The 26,910-nt window shown below is 39.6% G+C and overlaps 1 protein-coding gene across 3 annotated transcripts in view; it reads left to right on the top strand.

The window, feature by feature from the left end:
• LOC129176555 (ephrin type-B receptor 1-B) overlaps positions 1-26,910 on the top strand; it is a 210,154-nt gene that overhangs the window by 57,987 nt on the left and 125,257 nt on the right. For all 3 annotated transcript variants that reach the window (XM_054766697.1, XM_054766696.1, XM_054766698.1), the window contains exon 2: positions 9,380-9,444. In XM_054766697.1, the coding sequence (XP_054622672.1) occupies positions 9,380-9,444 (65 nt within the window). The remainder of the gene's footprint in view (positions 1-9,379; positions 9,445-26,910) is intronic.

Genomic DNA, 26,910 nt, shown 5'->3' with positions numbered 1-26,910 from the left:
TGTGTATTAAATATGAATATATATATTCATCATAATGCACTAGGGGTGTATCGATTGATCGATACATTGATTTATATTCCGATGCTCCAGCTACATGCAGTTTCCATGCAGGACGAGATATATCAATCTAACATTGTTTCTAAAAGGTAATCAATCGATTGAATCGATACTAGAAAATGAAACATTGGATTTAAGCATGGTAGGCTTTATGGATGTGTGTTTTTTAGCACTTTTAAGAATAAAGACGTTAAACTTGTGTTACAGTTTGATTTGACGTAAGTTGATTATTCATGCCTGTGGAGTGGGGCACCAAGGGTTACAGTGTGGTTGGTTGGAGCCGACATGTCCTCTCCAAAGAACACAAGTTTGTGAGTTTTTGTCCTGTAAAGAGTGACTCTTAAAGCCCTACACCTCGGACACTACACTCGATTCAGTCTGCCTGTGATGTCATCGCCACGCTTTGGATTTATACTTATATACTTTATATGTATACTGTATAGTGTTGCACCACATTGAGTCACATCAAAAGTTAAGTCCAACTTTAAGCCATTCAAACTCATGGATCGGAGATTCTGCACAAAATAAAAGTTATGTAAGATATAAATTCACTTCAATATCTATCTTCAGATGAAATTTCGTTGAAATCTGAAATATGTTCATTTTGGCCTGGAATCACTGTGTACATGCAATTTGTAGTGTGGCGTGTGTAGTGAGGCCCACATGAAATGACACTTGATTTCCTTCCCTGGGCTTTTTGATTGTCAAAAAGATAAAGTAAAAGGCTGCTCTGTTGACTTTTAAAGCAAATGTCACAGCCTAAGTTATTATATATTTTCTAGTACGGTTGTACTTGCCAAGGTCCATGGGTTGATCACAGCTTTTGTCTTGACTCAATGTTAAAGCAATGGCAACCAAAGGCACTATTTCCCGCTGCACATATGCACATACTTGTACGTCTGATGGTATCAATATCCGGTGCTGGTGTATCAATACAATATCTTGACGGATAATATGATTTATTGAAATATTTGTGTTTTGTTTAGGCTCACGTGATGTGGATTTTTCTTACATCCAATCAGCAACTGAGTTACACACCACAAGGGAATAATGTTGCAAGGTGGAATCATTTACGTTTTTGTGACATGGCGTACCAGATGTGTCCTACTGAGAGAATGTCACCTTGCTGTGATGAAATTATCGCCTAATTTCATCAGTTTCTGCAGATCTTGCATGTATATTCATTTTCATAACATCTGCCACTTATTTCATGGCACCTCCCCCACTCTTCCTTGTATTCTTCCTGTCTCTGGCCTTTCTTCATGCTGAAAATGTTATTTTCACTCTGCCCAGAGCAGTTCTACAGTAATGTGTGTCCCTCACATGTTTCTAATGTCACTCAAGATGGCAGATTGTTTCCAGTTCAATTTTCAAATCAGCCACGTTGTCATCTTTGTCTTCAGAGAGACATGGAAGTAACATATTTCCCTTTTGTATTTCCTATTGCCTGTACTGTGTTCCTCCATTTAAAACCTTGAGGATGAGTGACACAGTCCCTGTGTGGTGATAAATGAAATAAGTCTCACATTTGATTTTACAGGGATCCTCTTCTCTTTTGTAGACGGTGACTGAGAAGTCAGCACTATCACCTCTTTTATATTCTTTTTACCCCGAAGCAGCTCGCAGCATGACACCTTGAAAGGGCAAGAAACTGTATTTGCTAACTGAAGTGGGTGCTCAAAGCACAACATGCATAATATGTATAGTAAAATAATAAAAGAAGGCTAGGCTTCATACAGTTTAATAATTTTTTATGTAAGATACCGCATAAAACAACACATTTGGCACTGAAGTGTTTGAATATGGTTGGTTCCATATAGAAGTGCACAGTCTGGATTTGATATGGATTAAAATTGGTTTCAAAATACAGCTTCTGACCCAACATCCATTAATATTTTTTTTTTTAACATCAATTATTTGATGAATTAACAACTTGTATTTTTTTTTGTACTTTTGTACAACAGTACAGTAATGCTTTGTTTATTACAGTTAGTTGGTTCCACACCCGACAGTGATAAGTGAATTTCCGCAAAGGATTCTTATATTTTCCTAGTTAGAGCATAGAGAACATGTTTTCGACCTTCTGATTAGAGCTCTCTGGACAAGAAATAACACCAATATAGTCAATATAACTCTCTTATTACTCATTATAGTTTATATAATCAAATATAATCAATAAGCCGTTTAAGACATACATAAAACTCATGCTCCTGTTTTGCAATAAATATGTTCCGGACATGTGGACAGGGAGTGATGTTGGGGGTTCAGAGTTGAGTTTTAATAGCCCATGTTATTATTATGAATTTTATTATTATGATTGAATTGAATTGAATGAATGAATGAATTATTGTGGTTATAATTAAACCTGCAATAAAAGCCTGTTTTTCTGGTGATGAAGTTTGGTTTCACCTACTGACACGTAGTGACCAGTGTAGATACTGCATATCACAATTCGAATGTGTCTTCTTAATGCCTTATATGCTTGAAATTAGGCATGAGCCGGATACTTGTTTTCGACGAGTACATCTGTCCGTTACGGATAATGCATTTTTGCCGAGTACGAGCATAAAACGAGTACTGCTGCTCGTCATTATGCGTAATCGTGATGAAGGAAAATCCTCTTTGAGTAACTACTTATGTATTCACTCTTCACGCGCAGTGATTGGCCAGTCACACACAGCGGCCGCCCCTACAGATTCCCTACAGCCACAGAGAGGAGTGTGCGGTGCATTTGGCAAGAGAGTTGAAAACGGCTCTTGTCGCGTTGGTCACAGATACAGATAGTGTTGTACTCGCTCATCCCTACTTGAAATTTAGGCAAACAATACGTGCAAAAAATTTTAGGCCGCATTCAACCACGAAACAGCATGATTTATTAACTGATATATTTTTGAAAACCTGTGATAGAGTGAAGATACAAAATTCCAACTGTGGCAAGGGACGACTGTATTACTATATGGCTTCTCATTAATATTAATGAGCTCCAGATAGCCGGCTCACGCTCGCAGTTTTTCACTAATAATGCAGGTAACGTGGATTCACCTTTTCTGCCTATAATGCACTCTAAAAAACACACAAAAACATCCAACAACGTTTTATATACAGTCCATGCTGTATTCATGTAGTAAAGTAATAAAAGTAGTTCCTCCTACAATAACAGTGTCACTATAGCTTGGTTAATATGCAGGTCACCGCATGTAAATGGAGCATTTTTTAATGTTTTTTTTAGCGGGCTTTAACGGCAAAATAGGTGAATCCCCATTATCTGCATTGTTGGTGGAAAAACTGCTAGTTTGAGAACACAGAAAACGGAAGGATGTGTGTTTTTGTCTCACATACAGAGTGTGGAGGATGGGCACAATTTAAAAAAAAAACGCAGTTTTCCTTTTAATCAATTTTTAGGCTCATCCTATTTGTATGTATTTGCGTCAATCAATTTATTTAGCTAATGTTGTCAGGAATTCTCCTTTTTTATTATTCAGAACGCCCCTTGAGTGCCAGGCTGATTAGTTTGGGAGACACAGCAGCTTTCAGTCTTGTGTGTTGCCACTTTGTTTTCAGCCTCGTATTAAGATGGCAGGCTCAGCACGCTCTGCCACCATGAGGCTTCATCACTGTTAAGTGCTCATTTCAGCCCTGCTCAATTCTCCCGCTTTTCTTTTTTCCCCTCCAACACTGTCACTCTCACCCTCTCTTTGTCTTCCCGTCGTGATTCCACATCCAAAGAGGATACAAGTCTTCTGAAATAACGTTCCTCGAGGCCCACAGATCTTATTTCAGTTTGTTACTCCAATCACAAAGCGAGGGTCCTCTTAGCTTCGCGTTTGGCATCTGGACGTGATTGTCTCATTGAATTACAAAGTGTGCCAGCATCCTTGAGTGGTGGTGGTGGTGCATGTCAGAGGATAGATGAATGGAAAAGAAGTGTTATGGGATGCAAAGGGAAATCTGTGGAGAATTGTCCGCCTTATTGACTGAGGAGGCTTCAGAGAGGCGCCTCAGCACATGTTCTATCGACCGGCAGCCATACAATCATACAAGCAGGGCCACAAAAGGCTTGTATTACACAAACATGTTGTCAGGCTCATTTGCAAACTGCAAAGACAGTACATTTGAAGCTCAAACAACGTGGAACAATTGCACCATTCGTTCCTGCTGTTCTGGTTTCTTTGTGCTCCCATTTCATGAATGTCTTTGCAATATGTAACCATGTGATGTATCATACCACTGCTTGCTGACATGTAATTGTGTGAAGAGAGAGCTGCTTTATCGATTGCGACCACAGGGTCCCCATCAATGTTTAATGCAGTCTCTCTCGCTCTATCGTTGCCCCCACCTCTTGCCATCTGTAGAAACTGCTCACTATTAGGTATCGATCCATCATGAGCCCCTAATGAGGAGGAGGTGGGCTGTCTTAGCTTGGGTCATCATACGTTGGGTGTGTCTTGATCATGCTGGAGCCTGCTTTTTGTTTCTGACAAGCAAAACCACATTCATCACATGATTTACTATAGCTAATATTCTGCAACACTGCTTGCAACTGCAATGGTACATCCTGCAGCCATGCAGGTCTTTGAATCCATCTCAAGACGACTAGTCTGACACCTACAAGCTATTGTTTTCCAATAGATTTATGAGCAGCGCTTGCCAAGTCAGCCTTTAGCTTTCTTTATTAATACCTCTTTTTTTTTCTAAACTGGCTGTTTTGAATTTAATGCGGATGGCCGGCAGAGCTGACATAGCAGAATGCGGGATTCTGGGCTACCCTTGAAACGTGAGGGTCCCATAATTGGTGTGTCTTAGTCTTGTGAACGTCTCAGTAAAATGTGACATTGCAGTCTGGGTACCTGATTGGGATTTCATCACCCATGAGAAAATTTAACAATGACTTAATTGATTAAGTGTTAGCTGTAGTGGGATGGGAAAATCGCTGTCAACTCAGTCAACAGTAGGGATGAGTCCGATGCTCATTGTATGCATGAAACGAGTACAGCTCGTCGTTATCCGTAATCGTGACGGAAAATCCTCATTATGTTTTCACTCTTCACGCTCCGTGATTGGCCGGTCACACACAGCGACCGCCCCTCCCTATATGCACAGCAACGTAACATCTCAGCTATCTGCAGTACACTAAACACATTCAAATAGCATGCTAACAATATAATGAATTGGTGGCAATGCTGACGAAGCTAACTTAGCTCAGCAGTTAGTGACCAGCTCGGCGGCTGGATGCTTAAGGCACACAACACAATACAATATTGTGGTCAAACAGCATATGAGAAATAACCAGGTTACTCACGTTTATAGTCGCACACTGTTAGTTGAAAAAACCCAATCAAAAACAAGGTCCGTGTTACAACTGCAGCTGGAGCACTTCAAGTATTTTTTTAATTGTCATTTATACAGTGGTATAAACTAACTGTTTTTTTTTTTTTATTTATAAGCCGTCTCTTGGCTGCGAGCTAACATTTGGGTTACGGGCTGCTAGTTACCGCCAGGCATAGCCAACAAACAGCTATTTGGTAGACAGTAAAGGCTGGCGAGGGAATTTATTAGCATTATTTATTTATTTTTATTAACGTTTGTGCTTGAACTGCTGTGTTTGTCAAAGAGGACAAAATAAAACTTGCATGTTGTGTCATACTTCCAAGCTGTTGAATTTGCCAGACCAAGAAAAGTATGATAAAGTGTGTATAAAAGAGTGCTTGTGTGAGCGTATGTTTCTGTAAAAGAGTGTTTGGAAGTGAAGTAAAAGGTATAGCTTGACTGCACTACAGTAAATGGGCGGAGTCCTAGTTCTGTAAACTACTGACTGTTCTTGAGCCCTCTATTTTTTGTAAGTTGTCAATATTCATTTTTCTAATACCCGGCTTCATTTCACTTAGCTGGTGGGTGTTTTTGTAAACCTTAGTTAGTCAGTTAGTCAGTTAGTCACAGTTATATTTTGTGAGATTACTTGCTTGAAGAGAATATGTGAGTTATGGACAGTTTACCTTGCCAATGTCTGCTTGTTGTACATTGTGTTAGTTTTTTTACACATTGAGGTCCATTTTGTGTGGAGTTGTTTAAAAAATCCGAAAGTTTAATAAAAAAAAAAAAAATTGCATAAAGCAAACGTATTATTCAGTCTCCATGTTGATAGACTTATTAACAACTTTAAAATGATCTTTCAAAGGTACACTTAGTATAGATAAAAACTTATTTCGATCTGCAATAAATTGTGATTAATTGCAAGTTAACTGTGGACAAAAAAACTGATTAATCACCATTAAATATTTTGATTGATTGAGAGCCCTAATTTGTAATCATTGCTTCTGAAAGTTGGAGCGTTACCAGTTGGGAACCGCCAATCATGATTAACAGTCCACATAATGACTCATTTTTAGCTCTCATTCCCACACACAAGGGATAAATCCCAATAGCAAGAGGACAGGTGTATGAGTCCCGCCCTGTCACAAATAACCACTTACAATACTCCATTTTGCTACTCTCAACAGAAGGCATTAGGTCAGGAGACACTTCTCCCAAGAGCATTTGACCCCTTTGTCTCCCCCTTTACCATCCTGTGCCTTTTTTTCTCCTATTTCCTTCTTCCAAAAGGAAACAGCCCTGCAAGTGCCCGTGTGATTTGACTAAATCGCGTGTGATTTCCCCAGAGAAAGTTGTTGGCAGCCCCCACAACGTTGGCTGGTTTCACGCTTCACTTCTACAGGGCCTCCCCAGCTGACGGCAAAGCATGGCAGGGCTGAAGCTGTTGGAATAGTCTCGTTTTAAGGAAAATGGGGATGGAAGCTAGGCGTGAACAAGGCTGTCACTGTGGATGTGCATTGAAACCTGCTCTCGGAGTCAGCGAGTGAATGTGTGTATTTGTGTGTGTTGCAGTCGGCTAATTGGTATCATGTCTGCGGATGGTTTCCACCCAAAAAGAGTAGATTGAGGTTGCTGGTGGCTTGTCATTCATCTGCGGTATGCTTTTTTTTTTAATCAAACCAAACACTTGAAGTACAGATGACAAGCTTCCTTTGGAATAATTTATAAATCACAGCGCTTCTTAAAAAAGCGACATCTGCGGGGGCACGCTTCACTGAGAGTAAAAGGCAAAAAAGGTGGGCGCTAAAGGGCTGGAACGTCTCCTTGAATGAGCGACTGAGAGTCTGCAGCTTGCAATTCATCTCCCTCATCAACAACACGTGTGGGTGTTGCTAGCCAACTGTTTGCTGTGCTAAATGGATTGCATCCAAGTCAGCAACACTCCACTGACATCCTGTAGATGATCACCCAGAAATACCTTTCACCTATCTGTCTCCCAACACAACTAAGTACATTTAGGTTGTTGGAAAGAGATATGGAAAATGTGAAATGTCCCCTGGTCAACTCTCAAAAAGATGGAAGGTTTGGGCCAGAAAAAGGCTAAGCTAAATTATGGCTCCACAAATCACACTGCTAAGGCCAACATGTCCGTCACTCCATAAATATGTGTGAGTGAATGGTGTAGGAGAGGATTTTGCTTCTTTCTGGAGCTCACATGAGCCAAAAGAACAGCTATTAATCAATACTGAGCCAGTAAACATCTCTTTTTCAACAAATTTATCTACTGTGTGTCACTGAGGAACAATGCAAAAGGGAAGCTATGGTTTGGGACTTTTCCACCCGTAAAGTTGTATCTCCTCTGGGTATGTTGTCATTTTTTCCTTTTTTGTCAAGCTTGCGTGTTTTACGTGATAGGAGACAAAGTGATGCACGGAAATGGTTTGTGGTTCTTAGGGGATGGGATCGGTCTCTTCCTGTAATTGTGAGACACTGAAGAAGAACAATAACAATCCTCTCTGAACCCCACAAAAGTATATTGGACGTCTTCCTTGTGTTTTACACGAACAATCAGTATTGAACTGCAGGAAATCAAAATATGGAGTCAGTGATCTCTTTGCAGTAACAACTTCCCTTCTTCTGGGTAGACCTTCTGTCTTTACGATTTTTTTGGCATTCATCCAGATAGACATTTGGTCCCTTAATCCAACTGTGCCGTCAGCGCAAAGTTAGAGGCATAACATTGTCCAAAGTATTTTGGCAGGATGAAGAATTAGCCCTGTGAGTGATTGGCGAGCAGTCCAGGGTGCAATCTACCTTTTGACCACATTCAGCTATGATAGGCTCCAGTTTTTCTGGGAGCGGGAGAAAATAGTGGATGGAATTCGGGGTCTGGTCCTCAATCCCAATTTCCAGAATTTTATGTACAATGCCATAGCTGGTTCTAATACTGCTGTTTTGGAATGTTTTTTTCTAGACTACGTCACGACTTAATCCATAGCGACTACAAAGAGTGTTGTTATTGCCTGTGACCAAAATCTTGAGCTGTATCCCGTAAGGTATGTTGTTATCCTTTGAACAGAATACTGCCATCTTTACCTGAATATCAGATTTATAGTTATTCCTCATTTATCACTGTTAATTGTTTCCAGACGCAATCTTAATACGTGAATTTCCATGAGGGAGCCCTTTTTTATAAATCAAATATTTTCATAGTAAGAGCATAGAAAAACTGTTGACAATCTTCTAAATACACTCTAACATTATTAGAGCCCTCTAGACATGAACTAACATCCCTATAGTCACCTTTATACTCGTATTACTCGATATAGTTGACATAACATGAGTAAGTAAGCCATATAAGACAAGGCAAGACACAACTAAGACTTGTGCTTCTGTGTACTGCTGTAAATAAGGAGAGAGCTGAGAGAACACCATTTTTTGTGATCGGCTTTGAAAGCCACGTTTTTTACGGAAATCGGACGATACTAATACTGACCGATCGATCAGAGAATCCCTACCAAAATCAGGTCTTAAAAAAGAGGGATAATTATATTCTATTCGGAGCGAGACGGCACATTTGACTTATTGGGACTTACAATAAGATTTGTAGTCCAGACAACACAATGCAGTCAACTACCAATAACTGTATGATTTTCTTCTATTTCCATAGTCAAAATCAAACAGGCATACTTTCCTAATTGTTAAGCAGTCATAGAGAACACATTACCAAACCCTTTCTGTTAACAGAATGAAAGAGTATGACAGAAATGCCTTCCAGCAGAGCGTTAAGACTTTGTTTCCATGTTTTGTTTTTTTTTGTTTTGTTTTCTTACTGGAGTCTAGCCGAGACGAATGAAACGCTGCAAAGGATCCTTCTATTCTCTGTTCTTCAATGATAGTGTCAAGTGATCACTGGTGCCTGAATGCAGTTCAGCTCTGTTGAATGATGCTCAGAATAGCTTCTCTCGCTCTGACTCCCCACCTAAACCCAATTTTTCTCTCTTTGATGCAGAAACCGTGATGGACACTCGAGTGGCCACAGCTGAACTGGGCTGGACGGCATATCCTAACTCTGGGGTAAGTCCATTTTGGATGGTTTTATTCCCACTCGCCTTTTTGGGGATAATGTGATACAGGAACATGCAACACATCACACATGCAGATTCACTGGCAGACAGGTAAATAGGCCGGAAGGCAGGCAGGATGAGACTATAGACTTAAGTAGTGCCCAGTTTAGCTCCTATTATGGGTATTATTTTCTCTCTGTCCTGGCTCATAATGACTTAATGATATAATGAGTCCTGCACAAGCCCCAGAACACAAAACCTAAGTCCCGGTAAATGGGCCCTGTAATGATACTGTAATAACACATTTATGCAGGGAAGTGGAGGTATTAAGGTGAAAGTGAGTGGGGAGAGCTAAAATGATGCAAACCAGCTTTTTCAGGCTGCAAGGGAACTATTTTCAACTTTCTTCTAGTTTCATGCACATGGAATTTGTGGGAATTAAGTAGAAAGTGCCAGGCATTTACCTGTTTTTCTTCCTTTTTGGAAAATACTTTAGACTGTATCAGAAGCATGATGCGATGATTACACTAATTCACCTAAAGAAAATGTGAAGGTCTTGTTCCAGCTACTTTAATCCAATAATTTATTGAAAAGCCCCATATTGCCACGCAGGGCAGTCAATGATCGATACCACATTTTCGAGGTGTTTGGGTCTTTGTGGGGGATTTTATACTGGTATAAACTGTATTATACTTTTATTGCTCTTGAACAAAGTTGTGGTCCGTGGATTGGTCTTCTGGTATACTGTGTATTATGAAATACAGTGGGACCTTTGGTTAGCGTCATTAATTTGGTCCAGAAGATTCGACTGTAACCAAAACGGACCATGACCGAATCAGTTTTTTCCCCGAAAAAAATACTGTAAATCCAATTAATCTGTTCCAGAAAGCCAAAAATGGTAACACAAAACATGTATTTCTAGTTTTACAATTACAATTTTATGTGCAGAAAACATACATACATACAGATAAATGATGAATGAAAGGGATAAATGAACATTTAAGCTTACTTCTATCTTCACTGAAGATGTGATTCTTGACGTATCTATTCGCGAGGACATAATGCGGCAGTCGGATCAACGCCTTCCTCTTTAACACCACCTTCCTGTTTTGCCATGAGCTATTTTTTTAATTTAATAATGTTTGTTTCTTCAATAACTCAAAATGGAGCCGAATAAATCTACAAGTGCCAGAATTTTAACAAAGAACGTGAGAAGCACTATTGAATTAAAGAACTCGTGATAAAACAGGAAGGTGTTGATCTCCCTGCCACATCGTGTCAGTCACGTCTGTAAAAAAGTTAAAAGCAACCTTAAATGTTCATTCATCTCCTTCATTTGTCATTTATATGCATTTAGAATTGTTTTATGCATGTGCAACTATAAAAACGTGTTTTGTAATAAACATTTTTTTGAAAACAGTTGGACTCACGTAGTGTAATAATAACACGACAAGAAGTGTGTCATATATGCCATATACGCCAAATGTAAACTGTAAACTAAATTTTGGCGGACATTTTTAACATTACCCTAAAAACAGGCTAACCTGGGCGAACACTAATTGAGGTTCCAGTGTATGCTATTTTATGCAATAAATGGAACATCGTCCTGGATGGACTGTGAGTGTCATACAGCATACAACCCATTTCATATATACAGTGCAGTACTCGTAAGTGTTTTGTATTTAATACAGAGCAGTGATTCGAGTGTGAAATGAAATTGTATGAATTTGGTTTATACATTTTTGAGTCAGGCCATAGTTTTTTGTTCAGACTGCCAAGTGTGTGCGTTTTAATGGCCCAAGGGGCAGTTATGATTAAGCCCCAAGGACTCTGCCTAGCAACAAGTAGCCATGAAAATGTGTGACAATTTTTAATGTGGATTTTTACAGTGAATCACAACTGATTTGTGTAGTTTCTTCAGTTTACCACACGGCCGTGTCGGTAAACCACATTTCAGACTAATTCAGAGATGTACGAGCTGTGTAGCGAAAGAAGAGAATAGGAAAACAGTGCTATTTCTATCTATCCATTGAGACTGTTGAGTTCAGCCGGCCTGCGGGTGCACAGAGCCTCTTGTCTGTGTCGAGCAACGTTTTTTAAGCTCCCTGTGTTGTAAGGCTTCAGACGGGTAGAGAACTGCTGTAGGGGGAATACACTCATACCGCTTACTGGTTGAACCTACCTTGCTATGCTGCTGCTTTGACCTTGCTGGTAGACTGTGCTGTAGATGTAGTCAGATAGTGTAGCATTACGCACAAATCACGTGTATCAAATAGCTGAGCTGTGTTGCTGCAGGTATCTGAGACATGAAATAGTATCCAGGAAACCAGAAGCGGTGTGAAGTCTTAAATACTCGTATTACATATTGTTTGAAAGGACAACACACTGCCGGATGATGTCACTCAGCGTCGCCGTTGAACCTTGAGTCACAATAGTCATTGTTTAATTATCATCCCATCAAGGACTTCTAAAACTTTTCCATCGCTGGACTTTTCCGCTTCACATGCAAAAGGGAGGGACCACTCCAAAGATAGTGATAGTGATTGTCTTCTGTGTGAGGCTTATACTAGTCAAAGTGATTATAAACACACGCATATCGGAAGTGTTGACTTCGCTTATGTAGTAACAGCGATGCAGCCGACACTTTCAGAGGGTAAGTGTCGGGAAAACCACGATACACAACATTGAAATGTTGCTTTCTCAATGCAGGAGGTTACAACAAAAAACGTCATCCCTTGCCATATCAAATTCAAATTTCGTGGCTTCACTCTATCACGTTTTTTCAAAATTATAATAATTCATAAATCATGCTGTTTCGTGATTGCATACGACCTATTATTAGTCAAAAATATGCATATTTAAACAAAGGTTACATATTTTTGCCTAAATTGAGTGGCTAAATGAAGTAAATTATTGTAAGCATTTATTGCAACACACAAAAACAAAAGTTTTATGTATGTCTTAAATGGCTTATTTTCTCTGATTATGTCCGCTACTTTATTTTAGAGGCAATTCTTTTTATATGCATCTTGCATGAAGCTTTAAAATAAATAAAAAAAAAAAAACATCCTTGTGAAGTATTTATTTTAATAAATCAACTTGACAAGCATATTTGGCTTTGATTTTGTCTAAACAGAAATAGAAACAGAAAAAATATCGGGATATATATCATATATTGATATTCACCCTAAATATATCGGGATATGAGTTTTGGTCCATATCGCCCAGCCTTAGGTAATATGACTGTAAAGATGACTGTAGGGGTGTTACTGTATTTCATGTCTAGAGGGCTGTTAAATGTTAAAAAACACACGTAGAAGGTCGTAAACAAATTTTCTGTGCTCTAACTATAAAAATATTGGATTTATAAGTAAGAAATCCTACTTAGCGGAAATTCACTTATCACAGAAGGGTCTGGAACCAACTAATCGCGATAAACAAGGAATTACTGTACAGTCACCATCATGGAGCTGATGGATGTTAGACATCTTGCGCTCTGCCGCATTCCACTTGAGGTTGCCCCACAGGTGCAGATCTGGAGGAACCATAATTAGCCGGTACATCACCTTCAGCTTCCTCGCCACATGTCAAGTTTGAAGTGTGTTTGGGCTCATTGTCATGTTGGAAAACAGATAGTCCCCCAAGTGAAGGACATTTGAATTGTTTCATGATTACCCTTCATGAACCGCAGCTCCCAGTTCTGGCAGCCCCATGATGCAACATGACACTACCACCACCATGCTTGACTGTAGGCAAGACACAATTACCTTGACACTCACTTGTGTTAACAGTCATTTAGACAACAATGATGGTCTACTGAGTCATTTTCAGTGCATAGTAAATCTATACTGCTATACAATCTGTACACGACTCCTCTCAAGTATATCCAAGTTTCATTTCTACAGTATCTGTATCAGCCCTGAGAGATTTGTTGTTGTTTTTTTGCAGTATTCCACAGGCAGCCTTGTACAGCAGTTTCAGTGGTGTAAACACACGGCCATGTAAATATATGAGTGCCCATCAGCATGCAGTTACACACTTGGATGCTAGCATCTGGCAGAAAGCTTAAGAGGCAAACAGATGTGTAGAGCGAACAACATAACAACATCATCCATTATAATGATCACCTACTGTATATACTTTGGTCTTTAATCGTGTTCTCTTTTATTTCTGCCCTACACTGTCATTTTGTTTCTTCCTCTCACGCATGACTGTATTGATCAAATATTTAGCCCCAGAAAGGTAAACACCCTCGAACCTTGTCTCTCAGCAATGTGAAAGAATGGACTGGAAAATCAATGAAACATGCTGTCATGTGAAAAAGTTGGGACATTCCATGATTCAAATTTGTTTAAAGGAGTAGAAGTAGTATGTGTGACGCCACCTGTGGGTTGGGGTCAAACGTTTTGGGTGCCATGCTGGCATGCATGCAATACATACAGTATATCCTCATGCTTATAATCATAAGCCACCCATGCGCTTGCAAAGATGTTTTGCTTGATGGCGGCCATGTTTTTCAACACCCTAAAGTCCCAGTGGATGTTTTGTAGAGCCTGATGAGCTGTTACAAGTCTGATTTAGGGGTTTATTAGCAGCACCACCATGTGGCGTATCATATTTGTTGGAAAAATACTAGCACAGGCAAATGTTTATCCAGATTTGTACTTTTTTGTGTCCCAACTGTCTAAAAAAGGACAACATGATATTAGCTATAGGAAGCTGTGCTACATTCATGTTCAGGCACTACTGCGAGCAGCATTGCTCTGCTCATTACAACGCTGACATTGAAACAGGAGTTCAGGATATTCAGAGAGAAAACTTTAAAAATAATGCTTTAAAAAATAGTAATTGATGAATTGATTGGTAGTTTTCAGTCATCTGTAAGTTTATAGTTGAATTTAAAAAAGCAACCCGTGAGCTACTACGAGGGTCCTCTGTTTGCGGCGTTTCGTGTTACATCGTCTTGTGGTTACAGCCAGTAGATGCGCCCATAGATTAATTAACAATGTAACGTAAAAAATCTTTCTTGAGAACTAACTGAATATTGCATTGTAACGTCTCCCCGGATGTTGTAAGTATGAAGAGAAGGTGGTCGATCAATAATGTGTTTATTGCAAAAACAAAACAACCTACTGTCGGCTGCATCCACGCCGAAACACATCAGCAAACTCAACCGTCTTCTCTGCACGCAGCCACACACACAGTGAGGACTCATGTCACATTCACAGCGGGTCGGAAACCACAAAACTCTTCAACACTACAGTGCACATAACTTCCAGATTGCTGATCTTCTGAAAGCGACAGTAATAACCAAGCAGAGTTGTGATCTTATTACTGAGATGGAATGGTCGGTAGTGTTTTGTCTTTTATTTGTTGTTACTGATTGATTTCATTCTGATATTTAGTGTTTTATTACTGTATTTTAGATGTCCTTCATGTGTTCTGTGTACAGTGTAAGTGACTTATGAGTTCATTTCGGCAGAATTAAGATCCGACTTACACTAAAACTCAGGAGCGTACAGTCTAGGAACGGAAGTTGTACGTAACCCGAGGACCACCTGAGAAGGAGATTCTCACTTGCAAACAAATATAGACCATAGCAGAAATAAAAGACACTTGGCCTTCTGACAAAGTTTTGTTATCTACATTTTTTATTTTTGCATCATTCTCAAATGGTTCCAATAAAAGGGGTCACAAGCTAAAATTGCTTTCATCCGGAAGGAGATAGATGGGATTAGGGGTGTGGAGAGAAAGGGGGTACGAGAGCGAGAGAGGAGAAAAAAGGGGGTAGGTTACAGGATCAAGAGGGGGCGGTGGGGGGATTAGAAGAACCCAGAGGGTGGGGTTGGAAGGCTTGTGGAGATCAATTTTGTGTGAATGCTGGTTGGCAAGCCTGCAGACTTTCAGCTGTGTGTATGTGTGGATGTAAGATGGGGGTTAACTCATGTGACTTGCGCAGGTCACAGTCAGAGGTTGGGCTTTGGGACGGGGGCGGGATTAAGGGGTTGTAGCGGGGTCAAAGGTTTGATCTGACGGGAGTCGGAGGGCGCTGTCAGGCGTGCTGAGAACCGGGGCCAGTTGCTGTGCTTGTTAGGGCCCGCCGTGGAGCACGATAAAGAGATGGCCAAGTGAGCAGTTCGATGGGTGCCGAGGAAAAACGCTGGGGGCAGGAAATAAAAGTAGACGGGGGACTGGAGGAGAAAGATAAGTAAGAGATGCTGGTAGCAGGTGCACAAGAACAGCTGGAGGAAAAAAACAGACAGATCTGCTGCTGGCATGTTTATTATTATTTACACTCACTTGTAGCTGCACGTGGCTTTGTGTGCCTGCTGTTGCATGCCTGCACCTGCACTGGAGGGAGGTACACCCGTCCCAGGTCTCTGCAGTGTTCTAGCCAAGCTCCTGCGGGTTTTAACTGGACAGGTGTGTGCACTTCCTGAAGCCCACAGATAGGAGATCCATAACAGCCATCTCTCCATCTGCTGACCGGACTCAATACACCTCAATTATTCATACACTGACAGACTGACAGGCTGTGGCTTAATGCACATATAGGAGTAAAGGATGGAGTGATTGACTGTAGCCAAAAGGGACAGATAAAGAGGTCTGATAAGGATGGGGAGTAGTAGGAGTTGCCAACTAGACAAGCATCTAAGATGAAAAATAACAGTGAGACTGTGTGCACAAAAACACTGGTGTTTTTTTTTACATGTCTTTAATTACATCTTAGTTTATTTGAACTGAACAAAAACAACTTAAGCCAAGGATAAACCCAGTGAACTGAGGTTTGCATCAGAAGGAAGACGCAAAACTAAATTTTTGCTTATAATAATTACATTTTATATATTTTTGTAAGATGCTTGGTCAACCTTTGAGTTGTTCAAATTTCCCCATGAGAAATAATATGTAAAGAATAATAAAATTAGATAACCATAAATAGTCAAAGATGAATTATATAATACCTTTATTAACCGTACACTTTTTGTGTAATTTTTAAGCAGCGTTGTAACTTCTTAATTCTCCTACATGTGTCACAATACGTCCCCCACTGCGTTAATATTAGCATGTCAAAACACTCAGTCTTCACTTAAATAGGACCACAGAAAATGAAAATAATCTTTGTTTCAAAGTACAGTAGATATGTGTAATGCTGGGGAACTTCCTGTGGGCGAAGTGTGCTTGTGGATGTCCCAGCATGCCTTGCGGGTGATAGGTCAGTATAAAATTGTATTTTTTTGCCTGTATATTAGTGTGTTAGCATTTTGATACCCGCATAGTCCGTTTGGTATAGTTACATTGAGTGTTTCACATGTGTTAGTTGTGTTATTTTTGGTTGCACTGTAAGTGAGGTAGGTATTTGGGTTGTTGGTTTGTGATGCGTGGGTAGTAGACATCCTTCTGTCTCGAGAGAAAATGGGGAGCGTGTATGGAGACCATGTGCTGCCCATTCAACATGGCCCCCCTCTTGGCCTTGCCAGCTTGGTCCACCGAGCGTTACAATTAGGTTTCATTGGTTTGGGAGCCCGCACGGTGGTCTAGTGGTTAGCACGTCGGTCAATACAGGAACAGCCTGGAGATCAGGAAGACCTGGGTTCGATTCTCCCCTGGAGTTTGCATGTTCTCCCGTGTGCGCGTGGGTTTTCTCCGGGTACTCCGGCTTCCTCCCACATTCCCAAAGACATGCAGGTGAGGTTAACTGGCGACTCTAAATTGTCCATAGGTATGAATGTGAGTGTGAATGGTTGTTTGTCTATATGTGCCCTGCGATTGGCTGGCGACCAGTCCAGGGTGTACCCCGCCTGTCGCCCGAAGTCAGCTGGGCTCCAGCATGCCCCCGCGACCCTAATGAGGATGAAGCGGTATAGAAGATGGATGGATGGATCAAGGTGGGTGAAGTGTCTTGCCCCGGGAATACAACGACAGCGACTGGGTGGAGGGAGCAAGGATCGAACCGCCAAGCTTCCGGTTGCTCTACCTCCTGAGCCACGGCTGCCCCACCCATGTGTGGGTAAGGGTGTAAATATCAAGCTGATTCACGGCATGTAAGAAATAACTACCTAAGCAAGATGAAGTTATTTCTTTGCAACGCAAATTTTACCCAATTTTACTACTGATAAAAGGGCTAATTGTGGAGATTATAAAAACAAAATGGAGAGTTTTCCCACATATTAAAAAAATAACATTTTGATAAATCTGTGAATATGCAGCATTGCGAATGCTGAATTGCGAATATGCACTTCACATTTCTTCTTTAGATGAAGGGAATGCCTTCCAGGATGCTTGGTCAATTGGTCCAGGATGCTGTTTGAATTTCTCCATAAGAAATCATCTATAAAGTAGAAAAGCACTTGGAGAGTGCAGACCTGCGCCGTTTGCCATAGTTCCCCGGTATTGTGATTCACACCAAAATAATAATCCTACATTTTTTGGATCAGTCTTTGATATTTTGTAGAACCTGTCCTGTAACTTGTCCTTTTTTTTCCATTGCTCTGACCATTTTTTGTGGAGTTATATGCACAAATGCCGAAAATTGTCCTCTCTCGCAATGTTAAAGAATCATTTTAAAAACATTACTGCATCCAGGTGGTGATCCGGATCACCCCCAAAATGTTATCAGTTCTCCCATATCCCATTTCCGACAGTTCCTGAAAATTTCATCCAAATCCATTCGGAACCTTTCAAGTTATTTTGAACACAAACAAGCAAACAAACAAATAGACCAATAGATAAACGCTGTGCTTGGTGAAGGTAATTATAACACAAAACTACAAGAAATAATCAAATATGAAATAGAAATCAATTCCAAGGTCAAACTGTGGCCATAAAAACCAAAAAACATGTAAAATATTTACTTAATTTTTAAGTATAGCATTTGAACTTCTTAATGCACATACAAGTGTAACACCACTGTTAATATTAACATGTAAAAACACCCAGTCTTCACTTTCATAATGACTAAGGTGTATTGTGACACATTTGTGACACAAGTGGTCCAAATGATCTTTTTAATCACTTTCTTACTTGTCATGCAATTGTACGTATAGTAAAAAAATGATGTGGAAACACACACACACACACACACACACACACATTGAAACAAACCCTATGAAACCCTCACACGTGTACAATACTAATATATATTGAACCGTTTTGGTTCTGCGTGTTCGGTACACTTGCGTACCGTTTCAGTTATATTTTATGCCATTTTTCTCATTAAATTTATTACTAGAGTGATCCAAGCGCTTCACGCGGAACTAAATTCCTGGGCAATTTTCCGTACGGACGCCTCTGCGTGTCGGACACTACTGACTAAGGAGGAAGAATGCTGGTAGCTCGCAGGCGTGACAAATGGCATCATGGCCAGCGAGAAGCCTGAGCTGGAAGACCCTCCAATCTCATTACGGTCTCCTGTTTGGGAACACCTTGGCTGACTGTTAGAATTACGGATGGACAAAGGCAAGTAGATGAATCCAAAGTTGTGTGTCGACATTGTTCCACAGATATCGGTAACATGTTAGCGCACTTAAAACGACATCATCCAGCAGTGATGATGATGTTACATCTACAAGAAAGAAAACCAACTTAGTGCAAACACCGATAACTTCAGCATATAAACAACCTTTAGCAAGCAACTCTGACCGGGCAAAGCAGTAACACATGGTATTGGAATTTTTATAGCCGCGATATTACGTCCGTATTCAGTTGTTGAGAGCGCTGGCTTTAAGTCCAGTCATGGAAATAATGATTAGACCACGTTCATTTTAATGCCTAATACAACTAAAGTTACCTTTGTTTGGACAAATATAACAATAACAACAAAAATAGCTCAAAAGACTTCCATTGTTCGGTAGTACAATGCTATAGCGATTCATGTAAGAACTTAAGTGATTTTGGTTATTATCAAGAAAACCATGGAAGTTGCTAGATATCAGCTCTTATATTCAACTCTTATGAGCTATATTTGTTATCATCATTATATTTGTCTGAACAAATGTACCTTTAGTTGTACCAGGCATTAAAATGGATCAATAAACTGAAGAAACAAGGGTGCTGTAATAATTTTTTCCATGACTATATATGATTAAAGTTGTTAAACCTCGCTACAAAATACCATCACGTCCTCACTTTAGCCAGAAAGTTATACCAGCACTTTATGCAAATGCAAAAATTGATATCGTCAACGAACTATCACATGTGTCCGCTGTTTCACTTACGACAGATGGTTGGACTTCATGCACAACAGAGAGCTATTTAACTGTAACTGTCCATTACATTTCGCCACAATGTTTCAACAATTATTTAAATACAACAGGTTGAAATATCACCCAAATGGGTTGCTTTTATCTATTTAAAAAAAATGATGTTTGCATTTCTTTAAATAAAAGCATTTGAAGTCACTTTTTCTTCCTTTTTTGTACCAAAAATTTACTGAACCGAGCACTTCAAGGAAATTAACCAAAACATAATTACATTTTAGTGTACCGTTACACCCCTAATATATGTACTTATAATAAAAGTGTGTGTGTTCACACATTAATACATCGTCATGAACTCCTCAGGGATATGTTCAGGTTAAAATGAAATAGAATTTGAGTGTTCCCACAAATACAAGCCAGCTCGGCGTCAGAGCAGCGGGAGATCACTTTCATTTTGTCTTCATGGTTATTAAATGTGTGTCTGTTTAAATTGCTCCGTGCTCCTACATAGACATGTCCGCTCTGCGTGAAGATGGGAATCATCAGATGCTCACTGTGCGTCCATGGCTTGCTTTCTTGGAATAATTTGGAGAGGAATGTGTCCACCAGCATACATGTGGACCATATAAACACTATTTACATCAGGGGTATCCAAACCTTTTCCACTGAGGACCGCTTTCAGAAAACGTTTATATTTTTGTTTAAAAAAACAAACAATTTACACATATTTAAAGGTAAAACTTTGTGTTATTAATTATTAGTGTTATTGTGAATTTTTGCTCTATTTTTCCTATTTTTGCTGTTTTTTCCATTTTATTTTTACAACGTACTGCGAGTGACCACGAGCCATGGGCCATAGAGTAAATGGCCCCTCGGGACGCACTTTGGACACTCCCGATTTGCATGATGACTCAACACTATGTGCTATATTCCTCTACTTCTTTCCCTTCAAATGTAATGACACATTCCTTCAGTATTGATGGCCATGGACAGGGTTTTATTTCCGACATGTTTAGCAAGTTACATTGAGGGACTTCGCATGATTATAGTTCCAAAATTGAACTGGAAGGAGCAGAACTTATTTAATTCTTATATATATATATATATATATATTCTTAATAATTCCTTCTCCGTGTCTCAACAATTACTGATAGTTTGTTTTGTGTGTAAATGTCACCATTTTCTAGTCGGGAGAAAAGAGAATAGAGAATGTGTACCAATTATTATTATGCAGCCATGAAAGAAAGAACAAAGAAAAACAATACGATATTTTTACTTTCTGGTTTTTCTGCAGGCACCTTGTCAGGGTAAAAAAATGTCCACCTCTTCGCACACATGCATGCACACGCATACCTCCCCCTAGACCCCTCCTGTTTGTTTGGAGAACAGGGCTAGGTACAAAAAAAAACACATTCGCCATCATACTGTAGACAGGCAGAGGCCCATTTCTACCTGAAAGAGGGGCTTTTAGGTAGATACCTTATTATTACCCTGTCCCCTGCTGTCCCTAAATGGGTCATAGAGGTGCAAGCAGCCTGCGGGGTGTCTAACTTATATTTGAACAATTAACTCTCCTTTTTGTTTCTGTCATTCCTGCTCACTTTTTATCAATGCTTTCGGTTTGTCCATTGAGAGCAATTAATTGAATGGTTATTAAAAATAATTAATCAGTCATTATTAGTGTACTAAATGATCAGTTCCTCAAAACTCCTGTGTTTTTACTGTAAATCAAATTTAATGTGCTCATGACACCAAAACACATGTTAATCTTGGATTGTTGCGGTGAAAAACAACAGGAAAAGGCATACTTCTCGTGTTGTGTGTGCTCGAATGTTTAAATATTTACCCTTTTTTACACTTTAAAGGAGAAGTGGCGTCACTTCGAGAACCCTGCAGTGCCAGTGGAATACATTGTTTTCTATATTATTGTGGCACAGTTGTGGTTGAATTGAATGTTGAATGTTGTTCGTTATATATTCTTTTATATTATGCCTGCTCATTGTGTGACCGGCCTTTGGTCGAACACGTGAGCAGACCGAGTAAGCCTGTTCATATTTCCAAAAGATGCCATTTGTTGCTCGAATTCTTTGGTATTGGATTTAGGCACATTTTGAGGACAGTTGTTTGAATAAAGGAAAGTTTGGGACTGGATGTTTATTATCGGAGAGTTCCTCTACCATGTGTTCGGACTATCTTTCTTCGACCCAGACCAGGTGAAACACAAGCACTCTCTCTTCGCTTTGTGGGTCCATGGCCGTGTTTTGTTCAATCTGGTTGTGTAAAGCGCCCTTGATGTTACGTCACAGCCAATATGACGGCGGTTCAGAAAACTCGCAGGGGGGAAAATTGGAAAATCGCAACTTTGTTTCACTCATATTTGATAGTTGTTTATGAGAGCAGTATGGCAAAAACATTTTATGAAGTGAGTACTTTCATTTTGTTATTGTTTTTCTCAAACATTTTTTGGTTACATGAGCACTTTAAATGCTGAGAAATGCTGCCACCGAGTCAAAAACTCTGATCATAACATATCATGCCCTTTTTGCTACATTGTTGCTTTGCTTGCCAGGTTTCAACTACTAACCATAATCCTTACTTAGTTATGCTCCCTTGCCTCTGCATTGTACCTACTCTGCCGAATTACCTCGGTTTACAGTGCTCGGTTTTCATCTTCTAAATGACAGTGGGAAACTGCAAAAAACACGCCTCGGTTAAAACTAGACACACTAACAAACGCTACTGTTCTGTTTACTTCTTGGCTTTTGCAGATCTGATTTGACTGATTGCAGCTGCAAGCAAAGTGGAGTATGCAGGGTATAATACTGCAGTTTTTGATTATGAATCTGTTCACCCAGTGAGCTTTTGTCGAAATAGTACCTTGAACTACATATGTGCTTCAAAGCAACACGTCACATAGTGGAGTGTTTAAAAAAACTGTTCAATAAGCTTTGGAGAGTGGGAAAGAGCCACATTGAGATACTTTGGAGGCTAAATATATTGCTCAGGGCAGGCCTAATTTTCTGTGACTTTTCTTCTAACTTCGACAGACAGATGGCCACTGTTCAATTTGAGCTCTATCAAACTGTGAGACTGTAATTATGGAGTGGCTAGTATCTGGCGGGATTGGGGATTTTTCAGACACCACCATTTCCTTTCCATCCATCACACTCAGCCGGGCGGAACTAGGCCTCCGATGCCCCTGCAAAATAATCATTTCCATGCAACCAACCTGACAGTAGCCCTTGTTTAATAACATAGCTGATCAGAAATGATAATAGCAATCATGTCTTCGCATATTTTAGTGGCTGCAGTGTGCTTGCCTGTGCAAGTGTGTGCAGTACTCACAAAAGAGTGAACATGAGTAAATGAAGTTCACTATCAAAACTATTTCTTTGTGCCTTCTGTTGACTTCTAGGATATGACCCAAAAGTTGAAACAATGTCATTATTCTGTCAGATTCTCAAAAGCCGTTGGAAAGAAAAGAACAAAAGTTATCTGGTTTATGATTACTGTCAGCAATGAGCTCACAAAACACAAAGAGCATCTTTCAGCGTGTTCAATCCCTATCTCGGCTTCCCGTCTTTATGTATAATCCACTGTCCTCCTAAGACCTTGGCCTTTTACATATCTGTCAGTGGGAATTTCACCTGAATGAGTTCCATTGCTTCTTTTCTTCCACTAAATGCAGATGTTGCAGCCCGTTATCGTTAGCAGCTTATCAAATACTGCCACTCAGGCATTACAATGTTGATGGTCCATTTTCATTTGGAATTTAACAACATTTCTTGATTAAATATGGAGACAGTTGTTGTTTGTTTGTTTTTTTAAACTGTTTTTAGTGAGATGATAGAATCACACTCTGAGTGTTCTGAACTCCTGTTTCAATTTCTGAGTCTGACCTAAGGAGTTTCTACAGTCCATGTAGCCTTACTTGCTTCTAGACTCGATTATAGTTATACCTTGTTTATCGCGATTAGTTGGTTCCAGACCCAACCGTGATAAGTGAATTTCTGAGATGTAGGATTCCTTAATTATAAACTGAATATTGTCATAGTTAGAGCATAGAAAACCTATATATGACCTTCTAAATATGTTTTTTAACATTATTAGGGCCCTCTACACATGAAATAACACCCCTATAGTCACCTTTACACTTAAGGTATATATCAGTGTTATAGTAGAATAATTGGAGAAGCCATTTAAGAAATAAATAAGCCTCGTGGTCATGTGTGTTGCAGTAAATGTGTTGCGGGCGTCTGGAGGACAGGAAGTGAATGTCAGGGGTTCAGAGTTGAGCCTTTTTCAGCAGTTGTTTTAAAGCAAAATACATTTTACAGATTGTCATGAAACTTTAGGGATCTTGCATGGGACGGTGGAGAATCCAATCGATTTTGGTGAAAGATCTGGAGGGTTCCTGGATTTCTCTTTCAAACCCAATAGCAATGAAATGTGAAAAAGATAGGTTGAAAACACGGATTGGTGAAGAGCTGATAAGGGACGCGAGTTTAATAATTTTTTCAACCTTAGCTAAATCAATAGAGCACTTGCTGTAGTATCGGGCATTAATCCGAGAAAAAGATTACCGGTAGTTGAAAGTTGACAGACAAGTAATGTGTAGCTATTTAATTCTTGAGAAGCCTTTCGATTTGATTTCCTCTCGTTTTGTTTTCACAATGACATTTTCCAGACCCCTACCGACTCAGAGGCTTTAAAAGCTCATCATCCATTTCACATCAATATGTCTTAAGCGTGAGGCTCTATCAATTGATGCTGATGGATTTGAAAAGCACCGGGTAAGCGCCACTCCATTGAGGATCAGACGGACGGACTTCAGGTTCAAGATAAACCCGACTGATGTTTTTTGTACTCACAGTAACTCTCCTTGTTTTGTAAACTGTCTGGAGGTAGAATGTTAAGTTGAGACCTGTCTTTATGTACGTTTGCCCAAGGGACAAGCAGACAGTCGTTGGTGTGAAGTGCCTGATTTGATGAATGTTAGTGTTAACGGTACGGTGGTAGATAGATTTTTGTTTGTGATCGGAACCAAAATCTTCTGAGTCGTACGAAACCCGAATACATTTTTTGCATAAGAAATAACGTAAACCTTAGTAAGCCATTCCAGACACACAAATATTTGAACACAAAACACATTTTAAAGTGAATAATTATAGTAAAATAATGCAAAATACAATTACATGGCGAATGAAATGGATAAATTAACATTTAACATCACTTGTACCTTATTTTTTATTGAAGACTCTTGTTTGCAAACATGGTGATGATCTACGTTCGTACTTTGCTACGTGTTTTTTCTTGAATTCAATCGTGTTTCTTGCTGCCTTTATCAAAGTTATAGCACTCACAACTTTCTTTGGCTCCACGGTGCGTTATTTTGCAGCTGTACTCAATAAAAAAAAAATAAAGCACATGCTGTCTGAAAGTCTAATCGCGTAACACTCAAAAGCACCTAGTGCGCAAGAACCCGTCATCAGCTGAGAGTGCACAATGCTTTACAGGAGGAAGAAAGTTCTGTGTGCGTTTTGGGAACACACATACTAAAGATGTTTCAAGGATTCCCCAGCTGGAATCTGACTATAGTGTCTCTACTCGAAGAGAAGCATGATCCATTCGTCACAGAGACTGAGTCACCAGTGTGTGGATACTTTGTTTGGCCCACATTTGGTTTGGCCGTACGATAACTGAGGCAGTGTACAAAAAACAAGATATATTTTTGGCAATAATTTACGTCAATCCAAGGTACTACTATATATTGGGATTTACATATTGTTCTTATTTTTACAAATTATTTAGGGGCATATTTCCACTATCGTTCAATGAAAAAGATTCTACTGGATTTAACATCAAGGCTTTTGTGCTAAATGGAGGAGCATAGTATACAAATTGCAGTCATCATCGATCTAGAAGTTCAATATTTTTACTCCATACAAAGGATGGATGGACATCACTACACCACAAAAATCACAAGGTAATATTTTAAGCATACCATGCACAATGGACGCAGACCTAGTTCTGTAAATATAAGGTTATGCAAATATCCTCAGATCTGAGCCTCTTAAATATAGATTTTTTTTAATTTCTTTAGTCATCCATGAAAGCAGACCAATTATCTTTGTGTTTTAGACAAAACATGATATTCACACACATCAGCTTTGACTTTGGAAAACAGTGATCGGCATTTTTGCCTCTTTTTTGATATGTTGCAGACCGAAACCACTAACTGTTTGTACAGTGTATTTGGTTCATATTTATTTGGTTTGATTACTCGATTAAGAAAATAATCGTTAGTTGCAGCCATAGTGTAATTACATACAAAAAGCTAAGGTAAAACACCTTTAATATATTTTCACAAGAATTTAGTAGGAACGCTACAGAACTGGACGATACACAGTGACTTATTTATACATAATGCATAATAAGAGACTAATAATAATAAGACTTGATTTCTACCTACGTTTGTTACCAATCTACTATGAAATACAATCTTCTCCAACCGGTGACTCAGAGATCAACAAGCTTGCAAACAGAAAATAAAGTGAAAAACAGCGATTGTCTTTTATTGATATTATATTGCATCAATTTTGAATGCAATGATACGGTGGGGATGAGATGGAGGAGGCCAGTGATCAAATTGGTGCATGCTGTCGGTCACTTTTCTATTGATCTTCAGTGATTGGTGCTCTGTACTATGTATGGAAACAATCCTATTGATTGTGAAAGACACCTGATCCTTTGAAGTCTGAAAGCTCATATTGCTGTGTATAATGTTCATTTCTGCCAATGGACTACACATTGTTATTGTCCACAGAGTTGTTCAGGGTCCAACTTGCCACCAGCTAACTACTGGATGTTCCTCCATGGCCTTCATATAAGTGTGGTCATCTCTTGTGTTATTTTAGCCTTTGAAAGTAATGACAGGCAATCAATGTGATGAATGGCCTTCATGAAGGCAGCATATTGATGGCTTGATGGCAGCGAGCTGAGGCAGTGGGGAAAGGCAAGCATCACCGTGAATAAATTACTGATTTCTTCCTGCCACGGTCCCCCTAATTTCTCTCCACACTCGTGTTTTTTCTTCTATCCATCACTCTGTCTTTTTCCTTTAACACGCCCCTCGCCTCTCCGGGTCAGCAAGGTGTGACCGATCATTATAAGAAACATTAAGCGCTCGGTGAATCTACAGCCCCTACACCTCCTCGCGACTGCACATCAGACAGAGCAGCCATAATGACACACGCAATGGCCGCACTTAACAATCAGCA

This window comes from Dunckerocampus dactyliophorus, chromosome 2 (assembly GCF_027744805.1).
Source record: "Dunckerocampus dactyliophorus isolate RoL2022-P2 chromosome 2, RoL_Ddac_1.1, whole genome shotgun sequence".
Lineage (NCBI taxonomy): Eukaryota > Metazoa > Chordata > Actinopteri > Syngnathiformes > Syngnathidae > Dunckerocampus > Dunckerocampus dactyliophorus.
Note: the sequence above shows the minus strand (reverse complement) of the source record. Positions and strands in the feature narration are given on the sequence as shown.